Source organism: Chlorocebus sabaeus, chromosome 1 (assembly GCF_047675955.1).
Source record: "Chlorocebus sabaeus isolate Y175 chromosome 1, mChlSab1.0.hap1, whole genome shotgun sequence".
NCBI classification, from domain to species: domain Eukaryota; kingdom Metazoa; phylum Chordata; class Mammalia; order Primates; family Cercopithecidae; genus Chlorocebus; species Chlorocebus sabaeus.
This window is the reverse complement of record NC_132904.1, coordinates 89,455,406-89,483,267: the sequence shown is the minus strand read 5'-3', so window position 1 is coordinate 89,483,267 and position 27,862 is coordinate 89,455,406. Positions and strand designations below refer to the sequence as shown.

The window sequence follows — 27,862 nt, the reverse complement described above, 5'->3', positions numbered from 1 at the left end:
ACTGGAAGGGCTCTTGGGCTTCTCCTCTTCCAAATTTGTCAGTGACTGATGCTGGGATTATATAGCTTGATCGCTATAGATACAAGATAGTTAGAAATGTGTGGTTTGAAATGGCATATGGTCTCATGGATGTTTTGCTGAATCCCCATTACAGATAACTCCCATGTACAGAAGGAAGAATGATTGTGTGTGTGTGTGTGTTCATAGGTTTACAGAGAGAAAATCTTATCTTCAAGAGGCAGGTGCAGGAACCAAGAGAGAAATCTATTTATTTCCAAGTAGAGGAGACTACAGAGCCCCAGCCTTCCTGGCAACAAGAAACACAGAGGGTAAGAGACTGAGGCTCAGAGAGAGACACACACATATTAGAAAAAGAATGCCCTTAAATGCAAAGCCAAGGAAAGGCCAAGGAGCTCCTAAGGAAAGGCCACTGTTGATGCCAGCTATGTCTACAGAAGGCCAGCCTGAGGTCTCTGGGTAGAGGCAGAAGTTTGAGGTATGCTGGCTTGAAGTTATGCTGATTTGGGAAATTGCTCACCTTAATAGAATTGAAAATTGTCAAAGGCAGCTGCGATTGGGAAAAATGCTTCTTTGTGTCACCTGGCTAGTCGTTGGCTATGATGGCATGCCTTTAGACAAAGAGTAACTTGTGAGGAGGAATTAGATTCCTTTTTAGACTCTAATCTTAGACAACCACAGTACAGGACCCTGAAAAGCACATCAATGATGAGGAGGAAAGTCAGGAATGGGGGAAGTCCAAGGCAAGGTAGATAAACTCAGCAAAAACTCCCTCTCCAGCTCCTCTTTGGCAAGTGTTTGACAGCTTCTTAAATAAAACTATATCAGAAGCACATGGGGGCAGGAGAGGGCTGTCCAGATCTAAGGGACATTTAAATCACTATCTTGGAAACTGGATTCTAACTCAGGTCATGGGACTGATTTTTGATCTGATGGCAGAGAAGCAATTTGATGTCTCTGTGCCTTGGAAAATCAGAATTTAAAATAAGAAACTACCTCTAGAGCACTATTTTACTCACACACAGTTCCTTCCGAATTTTGTCATTTTCATCATCTTCTGTGGAATATCTAGCACTACTTGATGCAGCAGCCAGCTTGACTGATGAACATATCCACACTGACTGAGTGCCTAAGTCATAGATGGTGGTGTGGCTGGTGCCAGCTCATACAGGGTCCCAAGAGGTGACTGTTAAATATTCAGGAATTTGGCAGGTCAGTTGTTAAACCACGGGTAGCCTGACATCAGCCATGGTGGAAGTACTTACACCGCAGTCATCAGCAAATGCTACAAATCAGGGCTTTTATTTTTAGAGAACTGGTTTACCAGTTCTCCCCTGGAATAGGGACTATGGCAAGCACTGAGGATACAAAGACAGAAAAACTCCATTTAGAAGCATGCTATAGAAGAGGCAACTGAGGTACAGAGAAGCTGATTGCTTTGTCATGGTCACGAAGTTGGTGTGGATTTGAACACAGGCAGTCTGGCTCCTGAGTCCTGAACTGTATTTCTAACAACTACACTTTACTACCCTCTCTGTTTATCAGAAAGAGCAGCAAACTGTCTAGGATCTTATGATTGCAAACCTTTGGGGCATAGGAGGCAGAGTCATTTGGAAGAAATCTTGCTTTTATAACTTTAAATTTGGAGGAGTTTTATGTTAACACAATGAGAGGGAAAAGCCACTGGAATTTTTAAAAAGTGGTCAGATTAGTTTGTTTTTTTAATGAAAGAAGAGTGATATCTATTGTTCAGTCTCTGTGAAAAGGCTTGTTTATGAAAATTAACCTGTTCTCAAAAAATAGTATTTATAATCTCATTATCCTGGTATGAGTCCTATTATTAATAATTTTAAAAATGTCAATAATGATTATTATCATTCGCTAGTAGTCACAATGATACTAAGTAGTCTAATGCTTTAGTGTTTTTAAATCACTTTCAGTCATTCTATGAAGGATCACAATGATCCTATGAAGGAAAAAGAATAGGCCTCATTAACATCTCAACTCCCAGGGGTGCTGGAGAGGTTAAGCTGTTTGTTCAAGAACATATAGTCGGCCGGGTGTGGTGGCTCATGCCTGTAATGCCAGCACTTTGGGAGGCCGAAGCAGGCGGATCACCTGAGGTCGGAAGTTTGAGACCAGCCTGACCAATATGGTGAAACCCCATCTCTACTAAAGATACAAAATTAGCCAGGCATAATGGCGCATGCCTGTAATCCCAGCTATTTGAGAGGCCGAGGCAGGAGAATCGCTTGAACCCAGGAGGTGGAGGTTGTGGTGAGCCAAGATCACGCCATTGCACTTCAGCCTGAGCAACAAGAGCGAAACTCCGTCTCAACATACATTAGTAAGAGATTGAGTTTAAACTTGACTCTGGGCTTTCTGATTCTCAAATCTTTCTACAAGACTGTATTAGAACTTGTCACTGAGTCCAAGCTCATTACTTTCTAGGGATAAGAAAGAAGAGCTTGTGGTTACTTCCCATCAGTCTCCAGGAAGCAGATAAGATACGGTGAGATGGACAATTTTAGACACTCCTTCTGGGAATCCAATCATCATTATATAATAAAGATAACAGAATAAAAAGTTTCTACTCTTCCCAAGCATTACCATATGTTGCTATAAAACACAGATAAGGTGAACAAAATTCTAAGAGATACCTAGGCATTTTTTGATCACAAATAATAGTTAACACTTTTGTAAATGTGAAAGAAAAATATCAATGGTTAATCTCAGTGTATTCTTAAAAAGTTGATTTTTTTTCCTTGTTCAGAGGGGAGAATATCAAATAAGGAAATAATTCACAAGAATAATAGCTTATCACGTGATGTGAAAAATTCTAAGAACTTTCTGTGTATTCTATCTCATTTAATTCTTACAACAACCATATGCCATAAGTATTGTTATTGTAGTTATTTTACAAATGAGAAAACTGAAGCGTCAATAAGATGGGTTTCACAAGGTTACACAGTCAATGAGTGGCAGATGCACTTTATGCCAGTTCTCAGATTTTAGAAAGGAAATGGTCCTACTAGGGTGGAGATACATGTACCAAAGAGTCATAGCTTCTCTCCCCTCACATCCTGGCAAAATGAGAAGTGTATTTTTAAATCTTGCCTCAAAGCTGTGTTTCTGTTTACAATCCTTCTAGTTATAGCAGATGCAGATGGTTTTGAAATCTGCACCCAGAGCAACTTAAAATGAATCCTCCTTTCCTTGCTCAAAGAAGAGCATTGCAAAACCTATTAAATGCAAAAATGGAAATGGTATAGGCAATTATAGCATTAATTTGGGCTGTGTAGGCAAATAACCAAGATAATTCCTGTCTTACTCCTTTCCAACCGATTCATCCAGGTTATGGTTTGAACTCTTTACCCTGCTTGCCAGTGTAGGTGAACATCATTCTGATCAGGTTTGGCTGCCCTGATAAGGAAACATCTGCCTACTGCACAAAAATAGAAATAATGACAAATGTGTAACTAGTCCCTGGGATCTGAAGTCAGCATCAACCACTCTGCTTGCTGAATTACGGACTTCATTTAGAAACTCCAAGAACTTCTAAGACTCGGGGGCGTGGCTGTGATGTGGTGGTGAGGCACTGGGTACAAGTTTAGGTTCTGGTGTTACCCACCACCTGGGTGTGACCATGGCCTGACCTCTAGGAACTTCCTTATTTTATCTGATAAATGAGGCTCACTAATACTCACTTCATGGAGAATAATAAGGTTCCTGGATTCACAAACCACAATGCTGCACACAACATTAGGTGCTTTATTGTTGTAATTATTGTTAATTACTATAGATCCTGAAATCAGCTTCTTCTCTGTATTGCTCATAAACCAAACAACTGGAAATCATGGGAGTTTTTTTATGCTGATGTTTAGGTTGAAGACTGGGAAACATCCAAACCTCTAGTCCATGCGAGCCTCAATTAGTATGAGAAAACTAGTGGATAGGTTATCATGTGAGATGCTAATTATGAGTGAGCATAAGCCCTGTTGCAGCTGAAGTTACTTTGCCATTTCAACTTTTAGTCATTCTGACTTTTCTCTTTCACCAAACGGTACATTCAACACCTTTAGACCTTGTAAAACAAAAATTAATTTGAAGGTGAGACTTTTTCCCTTAGGAAAGCTGACTCACATTTTATATACTGTATATTGGGCCAAGCCTCTAATATTGTCTTTGAGGATCTGGAAACCTTTAATGTGTTAACATTAGCCACACAGTAAATTCTCACCTTCTAGTATGTATCTGCACATAACCTACTTTAGGGTTTGAGCATTTCTATTAGTGTCTATAATTATTGATGCTGTTACAATGAGGTTTTTTCCAAGGTACCAAAAATATAAGACGAAGTCAGTATTTAGAAGACAGTCACCCAGAAAATTTTTTTTCCATAAGCTGAAAAGCTCAGCCAAATTATGTCCACAGCATATTTACTGGGAGTTTGACCTCTCCCTTCTCAAAGCTCAGTGAGCCAGTGGGCGGAGCATGTATGGGAACCCTGTTCAATTCCCTTAAACCAGCTGTTTGGAGAGGGAGGCCACATCAGTGGCATCCATTGGTCACAGAGAAAGCAATAGGATCCAGAATTCAACACAGAGCTCAGAACCAAGCAGGTACTTGATTAAAGTTTGATGTACTAAATTTATCTAGATTTTTACAAGTTAGGGACACGAAGTATTCAGCAAAACATGATCCAAAGTGCTACTGAAAACAGTTTTATGCAAACTATTTGCAACATCCAAGAACTTGTTGTTTCATGCAATTTGACAGAGAGAATACTCACAACTGCTTAGAGAAAGTGGCAGACACTATTACTCTTATGTTTGAAAGGGAGTTCAGAGTTACCAAAATCTCCTGACTGGGTTACAAAGCTCCATCTTTATACTATTTTTTTTTTTTTCCCAAGTGCAGGCTGTGCATCTGACTCTTAATTCCTGAATTTCCTATGTCTGTTTACCTTTCCTGGAATCCACTGACTTGCACTTCTTCAAATACAGAGTTTTCAGGATTCTCAAATGTCAGTGGTTCTTAAACAATGGGTGTGCATAGGAACTCCTTGGAGGCTTGTTAAAAATAGAGATGCCTGAATTCCACTCCTGCCAATTCAGATTCTGTATGTTTGCTTGTTTCCCCTTAACTTCCAACTGATACATTTTCTTGGTAGGGAAGTTCAGAAGTCTGCAAATATGATTCAGTGACCTAGCAGAAAGTTCCTGATGTGGACAGCAAATACTGGAGGCAAGTAAATAGCAGTCAAATGGGTCTTCTATAATAAGGTCTCATTTTAACAAGGTCCTTAGGTGATGCTGATGCATCTCAGAGTTTGAGAACCATTATATACAATACAAGAAAAAAAAAGTCGAAGTTTCCCCAGGATTCAGGGCAGTTCAGAGACAGGGAGATAAATCACTCTATCACCTAGGGATCTTGTTAAAATACAGATTCTGATTCAGTGGATTTCTGGTGGGAACTGAGATGCTACCTTTCCAACATTCCCAGTGATGCCAATGCTGTTGGTCCCTGGAACACACTCTGAGTAGCGAGAGTTAATAGTACAGGCTGGTGGGGAAGGGGTCCACAAACATGGATCAAATCCCATCTTTCCCACTTTTAAAATATTTTTTTGTTTTTCTTTTTAACCACTGCACATTTAAGGAAAAAATATAAACCAATACCACTACATACTGTTTTGAGAAACTAATTTTTGTTTAGAGACAAGGTCGTGCTCTGCCATTCAGGTTGAAGTGCAGTGGTATGGTCATAGCTCACTATAACCTTGAACTCCTGGCCTCCCAAATCTCTGGGATTACAGGTGTGAGCCACTGCACCCAGCCAGTGTGCTTTCACCACTTTACTAGCTATGTGATGCCAGGCTACTGACAGCCTCTCTGGCCTATTTCTTTATCTGTAAAATGAGGGTGAGTAGGTGGGAGAGAATAGTACTGACCTCAGAGTACTGTGGTGAGAATTAAATGTCCCATGGCATAAGCACCTTCAAGGTAAGCACTTATCACAGTACTAAGCACATAGTAAGAGTCTAACAAGCGGTAGCTCTTACCATTAAGAATTTCCCCAAGTTTCCATTTCAGGAGTTAGGCTTCTGGTTTCATGCCATGCTGCCTGAATGACTATTTATGGCATGGTGACTGCCTGGCTTCAAATGTGTTTTCCATTAATGGGCTTGAGCTAAGCATGATAAGGCATGGAGGACTGAGTACTCCTTATTCAAACTGTGGGTGTTGATATATTATTATTCAGACATTGGGCTGATCCCTGCCCACTGCATCTGGAAATGCAGGGATCACAATGGGACCTAGTCACGGCTTCTCCACAGTGGTTGCTATTTCCAGTTAATGTTTATGAAATACATATAATTTTAAGGCTTTACCGAGAGAGAGCCTTCTCTCTGTGGTTGGTTTATAGAGTCATATTTATACTCTCATTACAAGTCAGTGTTCTGGAATCTGACTCCCCTGAGGTTCCTATGGCCTGCTCCTGGGACAGCAAGAGTTATAATGCTGATCAAACCTGCTGACTGTGTCATTCCAAGCTAGTAGTTGTGGCCTCCCTGACTTTCACGCCAAGGGTTTGATTGGGCTTAGAGGTGGTTGGGGCAGAATCCTGCATCCCTGAAAGAAACATGCTTCTTGTTGTGTGTTGCCTGCTTTAACAATTCTGAATGTACTAGGATAGCCTCAGTTTGAGACTGGAGTCTGCCACCAGGAGAGCCAATGACCAATACTCCAGGATTCTTCAGTGGTCAAGGGGATGCTTATGCTAAAACACGTGTCCTGAAATTTTAGAGCAACACATAGCACAGGGTCCAAACAACAGAAAATGTTCAAACAGTTAAGTTTTGTTATTAGTCTCATGTGCAAGGAGTCTCATTTCAAGCTCCCTGCCTCTACTATCTCTAGCCCAAATTTCCCCTTTGAACACTTCACGCAGGCTAGTCTTTGATCTGGGGGAACGACACTGTCTCTTCCTGTGATTAGACTTCCCTGGCAGCCAGAGGGAATTCTTGAAGGCATAAATATTCTTTCATTAAAGACTTGGTCTTATTGTTCTTTTTAAACTATCACTCACAGCTCAGAGGATTTTTCTTTTAAGTAACCTTATAATTAGCTACATAGTTTCATAGACATGAAGTAAAGTCCAAATTTTCATTCTTTCTTTTCTTGCCTTTTCTCTCTCCCTTATTTGACACCAATTTAAGGAATTTGCAGATAGGATACAGGATATAGCAAAAATTCCTCTATTGATATAATATTGATACAGATAATAGGGGCAAGAAAATGGGTTCTCTTTCCACTTTTCTTAGAAGCCAAGGTTTCACCCCTATAGCCAGGAAGAGGTAGGTACCTCCTCACACATCAGAAGAGGAATCTTGTGCCCTTGGCTCCCTAGGAAAGCAATAGAAGTCCTGGATTTCTTGGATCTCCTGGTGAGTGGCAAGGAGTTTGCTAGCCTTGGGCCCAGTCCTGCTGTCATGAGACTCCCAAATTCCCCCGCCCAGGACCTGTCTGGGTGTCTACTGAGATAAGAACCCATTGGCCAGGCTTGGAAATAGGCTTGGTGTGGGATGCTCCTGCAGGGCTCCCGCAACAGAACAGAGATAATAGGCCTGCGAGAAGGGAACTGTATAGACGAAGGTGAGAAAAGATACCATCTTCATTTTAGGAAAACATAAGCCCCCAGAGACAAAAGAGAAAATTGAACTGACAAGAGGCTATTTCACCTTGGAAGAAAGAATACCTGTTGTAGAATCCTGATCCAATGCCCAATCACAGAAGGAAGAAGGGAACAGGAAGACAAAGAGGTAGATGGGAGAGTGTGCTCTATAGGCAAGGCTGGGGCCCTAGGGAGGGCAAGACAAGTTCTTTAGGTTATATGAAAAGTATATGGCAAGCGGGTCATCAGTGCTGAAATATGGTTAAATGAATAGAGTTAAAAATAGAGAAAATTGCTATTCCCCATGTGGGTCATAGTCATTTAATTAACATACTTCCACTGAATACTTAGCTAAAGGATTTCATGAAATTTTTTTGAAAAGTAAAATGCACACTGCAAAGCAAGATTCCCTAGTCTCTTTCCCTCATACAGTGATTATTATTATTATTTTAAAGATAATCCATTGTGGAAGCCCATAGCCCTGCCAGCAAAAACAACGTCCTGCCATCGTTAAAAGTATGTTACAATTTGTGGCTATGTACCCAGCATTTGACATGGAGTGGTGTTCTATTTCAACCCAATTTAATTATATGCTCCTTTTATATATCGTAGATGGCTCACACAAGCAGAATTGTTTCGCCTGGTGAAAAACTGGCCATGACTTGTCATAATGGGCTGGTTTATAGAACCACTGAAGTATAGTTACTGCCCATCATTTGGGAATTATGGCACCATAACAACCCTTTATTTACATATACTGCTGAGACAGTAAAAACAGCAAATAGATTTCTTAAATCGAGACGACAGAAATTTCCCCCCAGGGTACCTGGCCCTCATTGTGGTAGTAACATATGCAAGTCTAAACAACTTTGGGGTCTGTATTTCGACAGTGCATCATTTCATGGACAGTTTATAACATTCTAATAATAAAATGGACTCTAAATTTGGAGTTGGGTTTCACGAACGTTAGATGGTAATGTGCACAGCAGAATCTCTAAGTGATTTGTGAGGAAGGTTTAAATTTGCTAATCACACGAGTGCTGAGCAACTCTGCAAAGGGGCTGAAGTGGAATCAGTGGTTGGGCTGTTGGGAGGTGGCAAGCCTTCAACCGGGAGCATGTCTGACCTAGTTTACGTTAACACAGACACTGCATCTTGGTAAAGTCAGGGATTCTTTTATCTCTAGACTCCTGGGACTTAAATAATCTTGGCTTTTCCCTCAAACAAAAGAAACTCTCTATAAATCCTTTTCTTGTTTTCTTTTTTATGCCTACTCTCCTCTTTCTTCTTCATGATGTACTTTGTGAGAAAAAAAATATTAGAGTAAAGCATCATGCCTTCATTGCCTGCTTATCTGTCCTGAGATTTTATGTAAATTTCCTTCTCCTTATTCTTGACTTTCTACTCCTTTATAAAGCTGTAACTAGACTTATTTTTAATACGCACATTGCGAAAGTATGTTCCAAGATCTCCTATTCCTGGGGGACAGCTTCTAGTAAGTTTTAGCTTCTAGTAAGGTTGTATGTCTACATCTGGTCAGCAATTTCATGTGCGTGGGTGTCATAACTCAGAGTGCTACTATCATTCTGCAGTGACATGCAGGTGGCTCATAAGGGATCTTTAAAAGGGGGTTCCTATTCGCCCAACCTCCTCTGGCTTGAAAGGCCAGGGGTAGGACAGGGGAGTGGGCAGAGTTGATGGCCTCTCTGAGACCCTGTGCCACTGCACTGCACCTATGGGGAGCTGCAAACGATTGGCAAAACTGGACACTCCTGTAACTGTCAAGAGCTGAGGCTTCCCTAAAGCAGATTGAGAAGGTTGGAGAGCATCTTGGGTGTGAATATTCCTCTCTAGTAGAGCCCTTGCTTTGGGAGGGCAGGGATCCCCCTGCAGTTCATTCCCTCTCCCCTTAAACCCCCAGCCCAGTGCCCACTGTGTAGCCACACTCACCCCCGGAGGGCAGGCCAGTGCAGCTGCCCCCGTGCTGACACGGGCTGCGTTCGCACGCGTCGGGATACAGCACGCAGCCCAGCTTCAGCTCCGTCAGGCCCACCACCTCCGCGAAGCTGCTGCGCTTGTTCTGCAGTGGCAGCTCGTTGTTATTCAGTATCACGGAGTCCAGGCAGCCCTGGAAGCCGCTGAGCACCTGTGTGACTCGCGTGTCAGTCAGGCTGCGGATGTTATCTGCTTGCACCAGGGCGCCGAAGTAGATGCTACTCTCCGTGCTCAGCGTCTGGAAGTAGAGGGGTGCCCGGCGCCGTTCCACGTAGCTGTCATCCAGGGACAGGCTCGTGAAATTGCGGTTGAGCTCCAGGAAGACCGAGTGCCAGCTCCCGTCGTTGACAGCACGGCCCGAGATGCCCAAGATTCCTGGGCCGCTGCCGCAGTCCAGCTGGAACCACAGCTTGCCATCCACAATCTGCGTGGGGAAGGAACAGTGCAGCACTTCTCAATATTCAACTGGGAGTATGTTCCCTACACCCTGCTCCTGGCCGGCCCGGGGGCTTCACAAGAAGGCTGGAATGGGGACATGACTTTTGCCCTACTCATAAATCTGTTGTGGTTTGATTTTTAACCACTCTGCCTCCCCCTTACCTGCCATGAAAATGCATGCCTTACATTTCACATATTGTGATTAGTAATATGGGCACACCTTCATATATCCACAATTATATTTAAGAATGTTTCTACTCCTTGGGTCTTTACCCTTTAAAATTCCCAGCAATATCTGGTTTAGGGGTCTGTTTATTCTCCGCACCCTTCTTAGTCATTACCACCACAGGAATGATTTCGGTGAACTCATTAGCATTTATTGAACATCTACTATATGCTAAGCAGTGTACTAAGTGCCAAGGAGACCATCTGAGCAAATAGAGTTATCATCTCTGCCCTCATGTGGTTGACAGTCTAGTAAGGTAGATGGCCATTAATCAAATAATCACACAAATACATACATGTTCCTTGAATACATGTATATGAGTGCGCCACAGGGGAAAGAAAGAGGCCTGGTAGAAATGAAAAATTTCCTAGTTCCCGGCTTTGTATACATTTAAGATTTAAAAGCTGCTCTATATTAAACACTAGCATATTCTTAAAATAGTCTGTTAGGATGATGCTCATGGTTTAGGTGAAGGTTATCTTCCAAGGTGCTCAGGGCTTGGCTATTTGCTTAAAATATCTCCATCACTTGTGACACCTGGCCCTCCAGAAGGATCTTTTGTTTAATGGCCCACACTTTGTGAATGCTCCCAGCCCTGGTTTGGGGTGCGACAACAGAGACCAGCCTGCTGCTGGAGTACATTGGTGGAGCAAGTGCATCACTGCCCCCAGGAGGCTAATCCCAGGAGACATCACACACAGGAAGAAAGCACGTGCTATGGAGGATCCTTGCTGGCAGAGAGCTGCAGAGCAGGGACTGGCCCTCCATGGAGCCCCAGGTTCAACTGCTGCAAAGAAAACAGGCCTTTGAATCCCCTGTGTCGTCCACCCAGTTCTACATTTCTCAGAAATGCAAGGTGGCTTTAGGATCCGGGGAATGAGGGCTGCACCCCTGTCTAGCGAAGTGTACATTTGCTCATGAAGGGATTCGCAACCAGAAATTGTGAAACAAAAGCTTCTTTTCTGGCCTATGTCTATGACCAGCAAGAGGACCTTGTGGAGGCCAGTGTCTGAGTCATGCCAGGAACACCAGTCTGTTGGCATTCACAGTTCTGTGCAGAGAACAGACACTTGTTGGGAAAAGAAAAGAAAAAGAAAAGGAAATGACAGGACAACCCAGAGCGTCCAGGTTACAAACAGCCAAGGAGGTACAGAGAAAATGAATTCACAGAAATAGACTGAAGCAGTCTTTGTGAAACACGTTTAACTCATAGTAGACATATTCAGGATTATCATAGCACCTCTCACTCTCACACGTGGCATATTTCTCTATGCTTCAGTACAGACAACTGAATTCTTAGGGACTCTCATTTCTGCCTTTGTAGCTCCATGTTCTTCATCCTGCATAAAATTTCATAGGTCATGCCACATAAACATGTGTATCTAGAAGGCAGGGGGCTTTGTGAAGCAGACAGAGCTGTGGGAATTTTGGAATGCTGAATCAAATTCAGGCTTTGTCATGTACCACTCAGGTCTCCTGGAGAGAATGGTCTGGCCCCTCTGGGTTTGGGTCTGGAGAGCAGAGAGAACTGCTGTGGCTTATTTTCCAAGGCTACTGTGTCCACTGCAGGTAGTTAGCCATATCATACACAATTAGAACATACATACTCTGCTCTGTCATGCAAATGTGCAAATGTAAAAAGACAACTATTTATGTTCTTTTCAGAGAGCTTTCAGGTGTAATTTTTTTTTTTTTTTTTTTTTTTTTGACAGAGTCTCACTCTGTCACCAGGCTGGAGCGCAGTGGCACGATCTCGGCTCACTGCAGCATCCAACTCCCTGGTTCAAGCGATTCTCCTGCCTCAGCCTCCCGAGTAGCTGGGATTACAGCAAGCACCACCGCGCCCAGCTAATTTTTTGTATTTTTAGTAGAGACGGATTTCACCAGGTTGGCCACAATGGTCTTGATCTCCTGACCTTGTGATCTGCCCGCCATGGCCTCTCAAAGTGCTGGGATTACAGATGTGGGCCACTGTGCCTGGCCTCACGTGTAATCTTATGCAATCATCTTTGTCATTTTTTTCGGTTCCACAAAATTGAATGAATAGATACTGTAAATCATACCAGAATACTTGCTCCATGGCAACTCCTGGATACTTTACATATTTGTATTTTAATGCAAGTAATAAATCACCAAATGTGACTTTGGGGAGTATTTTCTGGCACAGTCCACCTGCTAACTCTGTGGCTACAAACTGGTGTCCTCAGTCTATTATGAAAAATTGGTGGTGAGAGTGCAATTTATCTAAGTTTCTGTAAAAAGATGTTCAATTAACATATTACTTGGTTCATTCTCCTCTGTCACCCCCACCTCCTATCTCTTTGAATAATCACCAAGTTACATATTCACCAGGGAGAAATGACAAGACTCCGACGTACTCAAATATATCAGAGTTCTATAACTGAGGAACATAAAATTATCCCATACTAACACAGCATGGTTAAGCTTCCTTTTTATTTTTATTTTTGTTGCAAAAATAACAGCAGCAAAATTGCTGAATGAAGGAAGCCAGATGCCTACACGATTCTCAGCCTCTTACAAACAAAAATCATTTGGATTGTCAAAATTCTAGGAGGTTGAAATTACCAGCTTTGTTTATATGACAAACTAGAACACTGATGCCAAAAGTTACCTTGTGAAAAGTTAATAATCTTTTGCTATTGCACAGGTATATTATTCCAGGGAGTGAAAAGAACACTTTGTCTTTTCATGTCTATGTTATCTCATACCGGAAAACATATTCTGATCATATTTAATTCTTCTCTGTCTTCAGAGTAGGGTTCACCTAGTTTTAAGGGTCTTCTTTAAGAGAATGATGCTTTCTCAAATCAGAGGGGAAGCTATTTTAACAGAAATTGAGGTGTGCATGAAAGTGTAAGAAAAGTCTATACCAATGATACTGAAATGATTTGCTAGGGTTGGGGTGTAGCTATGTAATTTGTTCAATGAAATACTTAATTGAGAGAGTGTTGCCCTAATGTTACAAAATATTTAGATTCTAAGGATCATTTGAAATCAGTGGTGTGCTTTCTCCTGGATTTTTAGTATCTTGGGGCTTGGAAGACAAGACATCAGAGTTCTAAGAAGTCCTACTTTTGCAGGAAAGTAGGATTTTGAGTAAAAAGTATAAATTATGGCATGAAGTCTTACTGCTTCAGATCCTTGGTATGTGGTTATAGCAAATGCATAATAATCATGGAACTTGTAAGCGGATTATTCAGTATTCTTTGAAAAAGGGATGTTTTAAAAACTTTTTTTTTTTTTTTCCCTGAGTTGGGCACAATAGCAAGTGCCTGTAGTCCTAGCTACTTGGGAGGCTGAGGCAGGAGGATCAAGTGATCAGTTTGAGACCAGCCTGGGCAACATTGTGAGAGTTCATCTCAAAAAACAAAAAAACCCACAAACAAACAAAATACAAAAACCGATTTTTAAGGCTGCCATTAATAGCCATTTGGTATACATTAAGTGTTTTAAATGAGTAAATGAATGCATAATCATCCCAGCCCTCTGAATTTCTTCTTTTGATAAACTATAGGAGTTTATCAAAAGATATCTAACTCCCAACCAGCTCTCCTCTGTCATAGGCCCAGACCCAAAGTGATATTGACTGGCTGTCACTTTGAGCAAGTCATTGAATTTTCTCTGAGCCTCAGTTTCCTCACAGGCAAAAAAAGTAGACACTCATACCTACATGCAAGGGGAATGAGAACTGAAATTACATGTATGTGAAAGTACTTTATAAACTTTTAGGTATTTTATTATTACTACAAAATGTAATTATTAAGGTTAACTTACTTTTTGGTGACATTCTTAAATAGATCATTGAAACTCTCAAATCTTGTAGGGAGCTTCCTTGTTACTCTTTTGATCTATATAATAGGAAAGATCTGGCTATGCCAAGTGGGCTGTTTTACAAACCAAATGAGCTTTCCCTATCTTCCCTTCAGTTTAGGGGTTTGAAGCTAGCCATGTCTCAGAATCATCAGAATGTAGCAATGAATCATTTATAACTCCCCCCCCCAAAAAAAACATGTGATAGTTCTAGATTAACAATCATATTCTCCTTGTGCTTTTGCCATAATATTAGCGATGAAAGACTGATACAGAGATAAAGTGTTCTACTGATTTCTCCTTACATCTCTTCTGGTGATTTGACATGTTTCTTTCTTCTTCTTCTTCTTCTTCTTTTTAAAAAATCTTTTCCAGATCTCCCTTTGAGAAAGAATGCCATGTTTCTTTTATAGGTGTGAGGAGAATCACAGAACCTATCTATTTTCATTGCTGCTTTGGCTGCCAGGAAACTCAGTTATGGTTTGGGCTCTACTGAAGTAGTCCTCCTTGGTCTAGATTTTCTCATAATGATATTCTACTCTACCCGACTTCATTGGTTGGCCCTTAACCTTGTATTTTCATCTTAATAGTACTTTCATTTTATTGCATTTGGATGCTTATGGTAAGCCTTGAATTTCTTTTGGAAGAAGATAGGGTATCAATGGTAAACAGAAGAACGAGTGCGTTTTATTGTTGCTGAGAGACAGTGATATTCTTTGTCTGTGAGTATTTTCACTTCTCAAGGTCTCTGTGCAATTCTTTAATTGTCTGTAAGGGGCGCCCTTCACCCCACTGAGTACTTTAAGTACTTTCAGAGAATGTGCTCTGACCGGAAAAATATAAACAACCAAGAGGTGCAATTTAAACAAAGCATTTCAGCTTAGTTGTTGAACCAAAGTGCAAGGCACATACTGTACCTAAAGCCAAGGAAATTAAAACTTGCATGAGGCTGAAAATGTTAAGCAAACAGATTCAAATCCCCTTAGTGGATATTCCTGGCGACTGTAGGAGAATAACTGCAATAGTTTAGTACAGCTGTGTCCTGCTTTGGGCAAACCCAACATATGAAAAGCAAACTTATAGAACAGACAGATTGGGAGCGATTATTCACATCACAAAGGGATTAATGGAAGGGTTCCTTCAAATAGCATCCATCTCTAGTTTATTAGAATTCCATTTACCGAGATTCAATTTACACAACTTTCAGAAACATGCTTGTTTCATGAAATGCAATATACCTTAGGAGCTGGAGCTGCCTAAAAGGCTTAATTATTCTTCTTTCCTATCCTCAGGGATCTGCACATTTTAGACTTTTGCCAGTGAAGTGTCAAATTACAAGCTCCATTTTAGGATCAAGCCATTCAGGTTCAATATTTTTGTTCTTTCTCAGATTTAATGCTCTATAAGAGATTTACTAATAGAAACTATTTTCAACCACCAGCCCTGTTAGAGCATGAAGGAGGAGAGAGAAAGGTCAGTGAGGCCCAAGCAGAGCCCGAATGCTCAGAGAACTTTCCCAGCAATTAAGCAAAACTTCAACTCTCAGGGCTATTTAGAAAATGATCTACTGACCCAAGGCACGCTGCTTCTGGGGCCACGAGAAAATAAAGGCAGGACTTAGGTTTTTGAGTTTTTCTTCTTTCACCATGAATATCTGATTTGAATGCATCATTCTCTAAAACTGTGCATCCAAAGTACTTTTGTTATTTTCTTTTAAAAACATTGCTTTCCTTTCCAGATCTTAAAGTAGAATTCTGAGTTGAATGAATAAGGATAGTGGGAGACTGCTTACAAAAGTAACCAACTTTTAAACTTCGACTCCCCGCTCACTCAACTATGGCCATCAAGTAATACCTGGCAATACCAGATGTGGGTAAGTAAAGCCCTATGTGATCATTAAGAGAAACCCACTGGCATTTAATGTTCTCTATTTCTCTCCTTCCTCATCTGTCTTTAGGACTAAAGCTTGGGCCACCTAATCAACTTGAATCTGACATATCAAACAATCAAAGGGCAGAAGCTGGAAAGGTCCACCATGTACCCTTTAAGCCCAAACCTTGTGAAGAAAACAATTTCTTGCCATTTCCACGTGAAAGGGCATTTTCCACTGGACGGACTCAATGTTTTTGAAGAGCATTTACGATAGGCTGACATAGCAACCTGGTGAGAATAGCATGAGATGAAACACGTCTTCTTCCTTTTCCTGTCATTTTTCCTCCATCCTAGAAGGCTGAATCTGGTCTACAGATGCCCAGAATGTGATTTTTTAAAAAAATGAGCTGTAATAGCAAGATGGAGAGTGAGGAATAGTGTGGAGATTAACAGCATGGAGTGAGAGAGACTAGAGTATGGGGTCCAGGCCTCATCACTTATTAGATGTGCAATTTCGAGAAAATAACCTCTCTGAACCACTGTCCTCTTCTTGATCAAACGGGGATAACATATAACAAGCTTATCATATTAGCTGTACAATAAAAATAAATGATGTACAAAAAGCTGTTATTATTATTATCTTATTTGCTTATTTTTGGAGGGGGGGTTTGTTTTGAGATGGAGTCTCACTCTGTCACCCAGATTACTGTGTAGTGGCCTCCACCTCCCAAGAAGCTGGGATTATAGGTGCCCACCACCATGCCTAGTTTGTATTTTTAGTAGAGACAGGGTTTCACTATGTTGGCCAGGCATGTCTCGAACTTCTGACCTCATGTGATGCACCCGTCTCTGCTTCCCAAAGTGTTGGCATTACAGGCGTGAGCCACTGCACCTGGCCCATTACCATTATTATTATTGTTTTCACGAAGGCACCAGAATCCTTGAGCTGAATATAGATGTCAGACTTGCTCTAAAATAAATCTGGCTGCTTTAGGAGAGTTTTTGAGGCTAGGAAATGACTGAAAAATTGGGTTACTTGGGTCATGATAGGATACAGAAAATCTCTTATACCCCCTGTCTCCAATTTCCTCCCTGAGCAAGAACAGAAATCGCCTTCAAAAGTCAGTGGGGATAGACCCATGTGTTAGAAAAGGATACCGCCAATCCTTTTAAAGGACCACCCCTGTTGTGGAATTGATTAGGAGACACATTCTAATGAACTGTTGAGCGATTACAGCTCAAAGGAGGCCAGCCCTTGAACCCACTCTCAAGAGAGATGCCCCATGTACCAAGAGCCAATTTTGAAGCTGAATGTTCAAAAGGAAATGGGATGTTGGCTCCCTTCCCAGTTTTGCTGCTGCTCCCCTTTGCCCAGAAGTCTGCTTCTGGTCTTCTGAACTTAAAAGACAAAATGATTTCAGCCGTTCCCCAATCCAAGAGCCAAAACACTAACATGAGAACCGACTGCAGAAAAAGATAACCCATTTTAATTACCTTCAGAATTATGCAGGGATTTGCTCTGGTGTACATTATAATCCCATTGCTTTGCAGGGTTCGAAGACGCAGAGCTAGTTTAAAATCCTCTTCTTTGCTATTTTCAGAAAGCCGATATTTGATGTAACTGTTTCCAGCAAAGCTGAGAGAAGTGTGCCCTGAAAAGACCGTTATGAGAAGGCATATATATTTTTAACATCCAGAAAGGAGCAGAGACACATGAAATCACCCAACAACCAACAACCAAGTTGATTAAAGACCATGCATGAGAAGTTAATGAAGGCATTGAGGACAAATCATTTTTGATTACAAACTGGTTTTCCATTTCACATCACACTCTAATTTCAAAGTGAAAAACATATTAACCAGTCAGACACCAAATCATCTTACTTGCCTCATGCCAAGAGCCACTTGATAAATTCCACAACTTGGATTTTCTTAATGTTACAAAATCTCCAACTCCTACTTTCTAAAATGAGCATTATTAAAAGATACCCCTAACCCTCAATCACTTAGGCATTCAAGAACTTTCAGCTCCATGAAACAAAGAAAACAAAACCATTTCCAAATGATATCCATGTTCCCCAAGTATTCTAATGCCTAATAGCTAATTTATGTCATTTGCACTAATTTTGCAAAAAGGTAACTGATATAAAGGAAATTCGTGTAGTCACACTTTCACTTTCTGACCATTACTTTCGAGACTCCCCTTGAATTTTGTCCAACTTGATTGCTCACTTCTGAGATTACTCTTTTTAAAAAAATTGCTTTCAACTTTATGTTTTAACAAGAAAAGTAATGGCTGAAAAGCTACCTTGCTAGGGTGTAAGGTGGAATGTGTGGAAATATACCAAATGGACAATAAATATAGATAATCAGAAGTTTTCTAGATAGAAAGGAGAAGAGTCAGCAGGAAGTGACTCCAAAACTTAGAAGATTTGGCTTTGTGATCCTCCTGCACATCCACCTGCTATGTGCATGGGGACAGTATAATTTTCTTCTAATTCTAAGCCTTACATGACTTAGGTAAGCATCCAGGTGGTCCCTTTACTTAATTGCAGCTCCATTTTGAAATCAGCTAAGAAGGAGCTTTGGTTTCTACTTTTAGGAACAGTGCTTCTCTTTGCAAAGCCTGAATTTCTAGAACTCAATTCTTGCAAAGTTCCTTGCCCATACTAGGCATAGTTATGTTTTTATTCCAACTATTTATCGGATTCCAAAATTGTTATCAATGTGCCTGTATTTTAAATATACCTGAAGAGGATTCTATTGGTACTCACAATGAAGAATATTCTTTTTCGAGTAAAGAAGTGGGAGAGAATATATGAATCAAATGAAGTATAGAAACTGAATGAAGATCAGAAACAGGATCATTTAGATTAAAATAACTTAAATACTGATTTTTTTTTTCTTTCCTTAAGATGCAGAGGTGAGCACCTCTCTTGCTGGAACATGAAGTTAGTTAGAAATTTCCAGTAGGGAGTCTCCTTATTTGGTTCACCAGATGGGGTTGACTCTAAGGAAGGTCAACAGTATTGGCTCTGCCTTCTGTGGGTCCTGGTTTTGCGGCTGTGGATTCGTGCAGCACCCTGAGCATCAAAGGCCATGCCACAGATACTCAGATTCCTCTGCCCAACCAACAGCCTTTTATTTTCCATAATTTCACACCCTTAACAGACATGAGACGTGATAAAAAACACACGTTGTAGTCTTCTCCATTATGTAAAAAGCCCACAGTCTTTACATGTTCCCTTAGCACAAGCTGCAGCTGTGATAAATCCTAAGTAAATGTGAGTGTGGATGTTAGCTATGGTTCATTCTAAAGGAAAATGCTGCATGCCTAAAGAAACGTTTTCTGGGAGGACTTGGATGGTGTGATTTACTCCAGGGCAAGTGTTTCACGAATATGAAATTAGATCTTCATCATTCCACTCCGCTCTGCACCTGAGCACTCTCCGAGCTTTCCTGGTGGACACTGGCAGAGGAACGGTCTCCTGCTGGCTTCATAACCGACACACTGCATGTCTCCCGGACACGGCTTCTCCACACAAGGATCGTTGGACCCCGGGCACAGTCCTCCTGTGACAAAGGTGGAATATGCATGATCAGTACACAAAGGGATTCACCCTGCACTCCAGGGAAGAGAGAAAAAGTTCATAGGGAACACACAAATGGCTCAAGAGCTGGGATATGTGGGCTCCGAGCTGAGTCACAAAGACGCCACTCAGAAGTAGGGGCACCTGAATGGGTTTCATCTGGTGTGGATGTCCATCCAACATCCCTACATCTGCCAAATTTCACTGCCAGACTTATGCAGATTAGGTACAAAGAGTAAACAGAGCTCCTCGTTTTAGGCTAAAATATGTTAAGTTACACCTGGACCAACTTCAGCTGAAGAAAGATCACAATGCAAGGGCTTGTAGTATTTATTGGAGTGGAGTTTCTGCAGATTGGAGGCTATTTGAATGTATCCCTTGAGTTTAGATTTCTTCTGCACCTCCCTCCTGCCCTCAGAACTTGGGGGTTAATTTTAGAGGGGGAAAAAAGACATTTCTAAAGAAAAGTATGACTAATTTTAAATTGTAGAAGCATGACTCACATTGTTTCCTAATCCCTTCTACTACATGCTATGTTATTGATTAGCTGTAAATGTGCCCTACATTGATGTGCCCCATCAAAAAACAGCAGAATTATCCTCGGCAAGGGAAGACTTCCTTTCTACCTGTTCGATGTTCACAGCACTGTAAGATGAAAGGTTAATCCCTCAGAAGGGAAATCCTGGAAAGCAGATTAACTGATTAAGGCAGAATTCAGGACCCAAGTGAGTTATTCCACTGAAGGAAGCACATTTTCCAAAGGTCCTGAGTATTTCACATGTAATTAGGCCATTTTCCACCTGGTAAGAGTTTCAGCGGTAAAATAATTATAAAAAAGGAGACACAAATTAAAAATAACCCACAACTCAAATAGTGGTTTCCTAAATGGGTTAGGCACAGCCCAAAGAAGCGCCCTTTCCCCGTGAACTGAGAATGTGCAGCATACCAGCAGCTCATTTCTCGGCCAGATCTGGCCCATGATCATGCTCCTTTTCATCCCAAGTCTTTCCTCATCATTAAGTGTATTGTCCCGGCCAGGTGCAGTGGTTCATGCCTGTAATCCCAGCACCTCGGGAGGCCAAGGTTGGAGGATCACTTAAGGCCAGAAATTTGAGGTTACAGTGAGCTATGATTATGCCACTGTACACTAGCCTGGGCAACAGAACAAGACCCTGTCTCTAAAAAAAAAAAAAAAAAAAGCATATTGTCCCAAGGTACAGTCATTTCTTTGTGCAGAAGAAAGCAGGAATTTAATGTTAACTACTTATAAACATTTAAAAAACTGTAATCCTTGACAGGAGCAATATAAGTAGCACCAGCAAACTCAGAATTCATAAATCCCATTTTCCACTGGTTTATAGTTCAGTCATAAAAGACATTCTTGGCACTGATCCAGCTTACAAAGTCTTAGAAGATAAAGGCATTTTAACTAAAAATTTGGAAAGAACTCTACAAATGGTTCTATAAGACTTAAGTGCCCTGAAATATATCTCCCTATTTTCCTCCCCAACCAAATCTGTAGTCCTGCCATGTATTAATCAATATTCATGGAACTTAAAACAGCTGTGTGACCATCTCATGACCTATTTCAAGAAGCTTTTGAAAACTTGTTTTTAAATAACTTTTGGTGCATTTATTCAACAAATAATTGTTTGGGGCCAAAGAGGTATTAGGCCTGGGAACACAAAGATGAAAGGAAATGATGCCTTCTTTCTCTCGCCTCAGGAAACAACATGAAAACACATGATGATACTATAATAAGATAACTGCTTTGGCAGGTATGTGAGCACAATGGAGTGACCAGAGGAGGAAAAATTCTGTCTCCTGGTAGAATGTCAGAAGTCTTCCCAAAGGAAGGGAGTATTTTAACTCAGGCATGAAGGATGAGATCCTTTGAGTAACAAAGGAATGAGCTAACAAATAGCTAGCAGCTTAACCTCAGGCCTGCCTTAATGTTTATTCATAATAAGTTCACAACCCTACCAGCTGACTCTGCTGTTTTCACATGTGACTTCATCTCAGTCTCTGATAGCCTGCACACGTCTAGCTTGCTCCTAAATATTGACTAGTAGTCTATGATTAAAATGCAAATTGAGCCCAATACTAACCTCAGCCATGTGGAGGTGGCAATGTGCATATATGAATCACAACATGCATCCCATCAAATAGATGTAACTTCTGGGTTACTTGGGCATTACCTTTCAAGTACGTATGGAAACAGTAGCTTATGTATTTAAGAAATCTGTTACTTTCTATTCCGTGGACATGCCTTTTCCCTTCTATTTAAGCCAGTCTAAATCTCAACCTCTTTATAAGCTTCTGTGTTTCTGAGATACAGTTATAGACATTACTGTTCTGCTCTAATGTAATGGCTGCATTGCAAAGAAACCTTGAGTCATCAAAAGTCTAGCTTAAAAGCCACTGTTCCAAAGGGGGAAAAAAGGGCCAGATAATTTCAGGTGCATGACAGCAAAGATATTTATCCCTATAAGAATAATGGTAACGTTTTTAAAAAATAGCTATAAGTGAATACAATAAAAATTAAACTCTGTATTTCAGAACAAATCTAGCATTTGGGTACTTCTACCTTTTATTCACATGTTTTGGCCTTTTCTTTTACCATCAGTCATGCCCTGGTAATTAGCACAGTGATGGTAGCGATAGTCTGTCTGGAATGGCCACTGTGAAGATGCCAGCTGCAGCAGAGGAGGCATGGCTGGGGTTGCATGCTCCACGGGGCTGGTGGGAGACGGGAACAGGTGGGAGCCCCACCCTCCCTACTGAGTTGGCAGGTGTGAGCCCTGCACTCCTGGGCACAGCCACAGCTGCCCAGCCACAGCTCTGGACCTGGGCATCCTTGCACTCTTGGAAGACCAGGAAGCCCCACCCCCTTCCCCTGCAAGCTCAGAAATGCCTGCTCCTGCTCCCTGGCCTCTCCCTGCTCCTAGTATCCACTTCAGTTTTGAAGCAAAGTTGTGGCCAAACCTGGGTTCTGTTGCAACCTGGCTGGGTATGCGTGCATTCAGGGTGGTGCTAACACAGCAGCCCACCTGCTGCCTTAGGCCCGTCTGAACTTTGCACATAGATGAGCACAGGAGGGAGGCTGTGGGGGTGCTCAGGGTGGCTCAGTACAGGCCTGCAGGCGCCCTTCAGCATGAACAGCCTGGGTACCGTGGATGACACATTGATGGTGGCAGGAGGCAGACAGGCTCCTGGGCAGAAAAGGGCAGGTCCCCAGTGATGCCCCACCTTCAAGCCAGGGACTGTCTGAAGCCTGGGGGCTGGGCTGTCAGTTCCAGGTAGTCCACGGACTGGAGTGAGAACTTATGGTGCTTTTTCTGGGTCTGCCCATGGCTGGCTACGGACCGATCAGCATGCACGTCCTCTCTTCTGAGCCCATAAAAACCCTAGATCCTGCCAGACTCAAACAGATATCCAGACTAGCAGCTGCAGAGAGGAGCTACCCACTGTGGGTCTCCTCTCTGCTGAGAGCTGGATACTCCTTGGGACAACCTGCCTGCTGTAAGGAGCTACCCACTGCGGGTCTCCTGAGAGCTGTTCTGTCACTCACTGAAGCTTCTTTCCACCTTGTTCACCTTCCACTTGTCTGCGTAACTCATTCTTCCTGGACACGGGACAAAAACTCGGGACCTGATGAATGGTGGGACTCAAAGAGCTGTAACACAAACAGGGCTGAAAAACACCTCCCCTGCTCTCCACATTGCGGGTGACAAGAAGGAGAGAAGAGCTGCAGTCCTTCAAGGAGCCCAGACCTAGGGGATCCCCAAGTCAGGGCTGTGATACTCTCTTTGAGGCTCTATGGTTCCTGCCATCTCCAAGCTTCTGGGCACCACTGCATTCTGCATGTCTGGATGCAAGTGCCTGCAGCAGAAGCCATGTGTGGTACATCTGGTCCAGCTGGGGCCTCACACAGAGCTGGTACGTGGGCCAACACCGGGAGCTGCCTGCCCTGCCATAGCAGTGGGTGTGCCTTGCTGTGCACAGTGGCCAAACCCTGTGCTTGCTCATGTGCCAGCATGCCTGGCTGTGCACAGTGGCCCACACACGCCTTGCTACTCCACGCCTGGCTTGCCCTTGGTAGGTGTGGGATCTGGACCAGTAGTGTGAGTCAAGTGAAGCCTGCTGGGCTGAGTGCACAGGAGAAGCCCAGTGGGTGTGAGAAATACTCAGGCAAAAGGTGCCACCGACCATAGAGGCTTTCAGCTGGAGAAGCAACACCCCAAGGATCCTGTGACAACAGGGTTCCTCACTTTCTTACCCATATCTCCTGTTTTAGATTAAAGCACAGAGGTACTTAGACCAGTAACTAGAGCTCAGCTTCATAGCTCTTTTTCTTATTTCCTTCTGTCATAACCTATAGGATGTCATCTAATTAAATCACAGTCATTAATTAATGCATTATGTTAGATCCGGTCCCCACTGTGAAAACTGTAGCCTGAGGATATGTTAAAAAATACCCAAATAAAAATATTATAAGTACATTCTAAAATGAATAATATCAATATAAATATTAGATATATAATAATGAGTATTTACATTCATTCCAGCAGCAATGACTTTTCTATGTTCCTTTTCTTTATTTCTGTTTTAAATAGGTTCTTTAGGATTAACGGGATAGTTTTTGGCAAGGATATTTTTTGTACTTCTTGATGTTTTAAAAATCCTCTGGGGACTCCTCCCTGAGTTCCAGCCTGGAAATGCTCAGCCATAAACATTTGGGCTCTGGCTGCTGTTGTCTCTTTGCTCTGCTCATGGGCCTACTCTCTCGTGGCTCAAGGAAGTATGAAGGCAGATTAGAATCTGCAGGCCAGTGTAAATGGAACATCCTCCTTAGCAGGGGACAGATGTGATCATGCGTGCAAACTTCAGTGTATGCCTAGCAAAAACTTTTAGTTTTTGGAAAACAGATTCCTCAAAAGGAAATAATACCCATATCCCACATTGCAGTTCTTTCCTCTCTATGAACTATTGTAAAAAATTAAGCCCTCTCTGAAATATATATGGTCAGAGCTTTGTATGCCAACCCTGAACAATGTTATGCGCCCCCTTGGTCTCAGATATACCCACGTCTGGGTCCAGGAAACACTTTTCTGGGGATAGCAACCCTCTTTCCAGCCAAAGCTCTAAATTCTTTATCTAAATAAAAGCTGGTAAGCTTTAAATGGATGCCAAAGGGTTAACATGCTTTTAGAAATCACATGTTTCTGTCATCCCCTTTACAGGAAGTACATACACCTGTTATTGCTAAGAGCCTTAAAGACCCTCTCTCTGGTGGCAGACAGTGCTCCATCAGTTTCAGAGTACCAGTTGAGAGAAGGCAGTGTCAACTCCTGCTGGCTTCTGGGAGAAAGTTTATCTTATTAGCTATCGTGAAGTAATGCAGCTTTAATTAACTTGTGCTGTGCTTGGTGACAGCTTGGGGGATGTGGGCTCATAGGCCGACATGCTCTGCATCTCAGACATCCATCATTTGGTACCACAGTAAGCATGAAGGGAGAAGGGTCCCACTTCATCAAACCAACTGATGCCATTTATGGTATGTCAGGACAGGATCAGACGTGCGTAGGTCCTGTCACGAAGCAGGCAGAGTAAGCCCTGCCCCATTCCCAGTTCCTCTCGGGAAGGTGGGGTAGTAAAACAGGAAAGGATACTGCATTAACAAGATGCAGACCTGGATTTTGGCCCTGGCTAATGTTTTAATTTAGTCACTGTGTGGCCTTGAACTACTCACTTGTCTTTTCTAGGTCTCGATTTCCTTTTCTGAAAAATCAGGATAATAATTCTTTTTTTTTTTTTTTTTTAAATTTATTTATTATTATTAAACTTCAAGTTGTAGGGTACATGTGCACAACGTGCAGGTTTGCTACATATGTATACTTGTGCCATGTTGGTGTGCTGCACCCATCAACTCATCATTTACATCAGGTATAACTCCCAATGCAATCCCTCCCCCCTCCCCCCTCCCCATGATAGGCCCCGGTGTGTGATGTTCCCCTTCCCGAGTCCAAGTGATCTCATTGTTCAGTTCCCGCCTATGAGTGAGAACATGCGGTGTTTGGTTTTCTGTTCTTGTGATAGTTTGCTGAGAATGATGGTTTCCAGCTGCATCCATGTCCCTACAAAGGACACAAACTCATCCTTTTTTATGGCTGCATAGTATTCCATGGTGTATATGTGCCACATTTTCTTAATCCAATCTGTCACTGATGGACATTTGGGTTGATTCCAAGTCTTTGCTATTGTGAATAGTGCTGCAATAAACATACGTGTGCATGTGTCTTTATAGCAGCATGATTTATAATCCTTTGGGTATATACCCAGTAATGGGATGGCTGGGTCATATGGTACATCTAGTTCTAGATCCTTGAGGAATCGCCATACTGTTTTCCATAATGGTTGAACTAGTTTACACTCCCACCAACAGTGTAAAAGTGTTCCTATTTCTCCACATCCTCTCCAGCACCTGTTGTTTCCTGACTTTTTAATGATCGCCATTCTAACTGGTGTGAGATGGTATCTCATTGTGGTTTTGATTTGCATTTCTCTGATGGCCAGTGATGATGAGCATTTTTTCATGTGTCTGTTGGCTGTATGAATATCTTCTTTTGAGAAATGTCTGTTCATATCCTTTGCCCACTTTTTGATGGGGTTGTTTGTTTTTTTCTTGTAAATTTGTTTGAGTTCTTTGTAGGTTCTGGATATTAGCCCTTTGTCAGATGAGTAGATTGCAAAAATTTTCTCCCATTCTGTAGGTTGCCTGTTCACTCTGATGGTAGTTTCTTTTGCTGTGCAGAAGCTCTTTAGTTTAATGAGATCCCATTTGTCAATTTTGGCTTTTGCTGCCGTTGCTTTTGGTGTTTTAGACATGAAGTCTTTGCCCATGCCTATGTCCTGAATGGTACTACCTAGGTTTTCCTCTAGGATTTTTATGGTATTAGGTCTAACATTTAAGTCTCTAATCCATCTTGAATTAATTTTCGTATAAGGAGTAAGGAAAGGATCCAGTTTCAGCTTTCTACTTATGGCTAGCCAATTTTCCCAGCACCATTTCTTAAATAGGGAATCCTTTCCCCATTTCTTGTTTCTCTCAGGTTTGTCAAAGATCAGATGGCTGTAGATGTGTGGTATTATTTCTGAGGACTCTGTTCTGTTCCATTGGTCTATATCTCTGTTTTGGTACCAGTACCATGCTGTTTTGGTTACTGTAGCCTTGTAGTATAGTTTGAAGTCAGGTAGCGTGATGCCTCCAGCTTTGTTCTTTTGACTTAGGATTGTCTTGGAGATGCGGGCTCTTTTTTGGTTCCATATGAACTTTAAAGCAGTTTTTTCCAATTCTGTGAAGAAGCTCATTGGTAGCTTGATGGGGATGGCATTGAATCTATAAATTACCTTGGGCAGTATGGCCATTTTCACGATATTGATTCTTCCTATCCATGAGCATGGTATGTTCTTCCATTTGTTTGTGTCCTCTTTTATTTCACTGAGCAGTGCTTTGTAGTTCTCCTTGAAGAGGTCCTTTACATCCCTTGTAAGTTGGATTCCTAGGTATTTTATTCTCTTTGAAGCAATTGTGAATGGAAGTTTATTCCTGATTTGGCTCTCTGTTTGACTGTCACTGGTGTATAAGAATGCTTGTGATTTTTGCACATTAATTTTGTATCCTGAGACTTTGCTGAAGTTGCTTATCAGCTTAAGGAGATTTTGGGCTGAGACAATGGGGTTTTCTAAATATACAATCATGTCATCTGCAAACAGGGACAATTTGACTTCTTCTTTTCCTAACTGAATCCCCTTGATTCTTTCTCTTGCCTGATTGCCCTAGCCAGAACTTCCAACACTATGTTGAATAGGAGTGGTGAGAGAGGGCATCCCTGTCTTGTGCCAGTTTTCAAAGGGAATTTTTCCAGTTTTTGCCCATTCAGTATGATATTGGCTGTGGGTTTGTCATAAATAGCTCTTATTATTTTGAGGTACATTCCATCAATACCAAATTTATTGAGCGTTTTTAGCATGAAGGGCTGTTGAATTTTGTCAAAAGCCTTTTCTGCATCTATTGAGATAATGATGTGGTTCTTGTCTTTGGTTCTGTTTATATGCTGGATTATGTTTATTGATTTGCGAATGTTGAACCAGCCTTGCATCCCAGGGATGAAGCCCACTTGATCATGGTGGATAAGCTTTTTGATGTGCT

General features: G+C 41.8%; 1 protein-coding gene across 4 annotated transcripts in view; it reads right to left on the bottom strand.

The window, feature by feature from the left end:
- The window catches only part of FAT3 (FAT atypical cadherin 3), a 698,441-nt gene that overhangs the window by 19,149 nt on the left and 651,430 nt on the right, over positions 1 to 27,862 (bottom strand). For all 4 annotated transcript variants that reach the window (XM_073020268.1, XM_038005353.2, XM_073020270.1 and 1 more), the window contains exons 20-22: positions 19,499 to 19,633; positions 17,555 to 17,712; positions 9,649 to 10,117 (exon numbers count right to left, since the gene is read on the bottom strand). In XM_073020268.1, the coding sequence (XP_072876369.1) occupies positions 9,649 to 10,117; positions 17,555 to 17,712; positions 19,499 to 19,633 (762 nt within the window). The remainder of the gene's footprint in view (positions 1 to 9,648; positions 10,118 to 17,554; positions 17,713 to 19,498; positions 19,634 to 27,862) is intronic.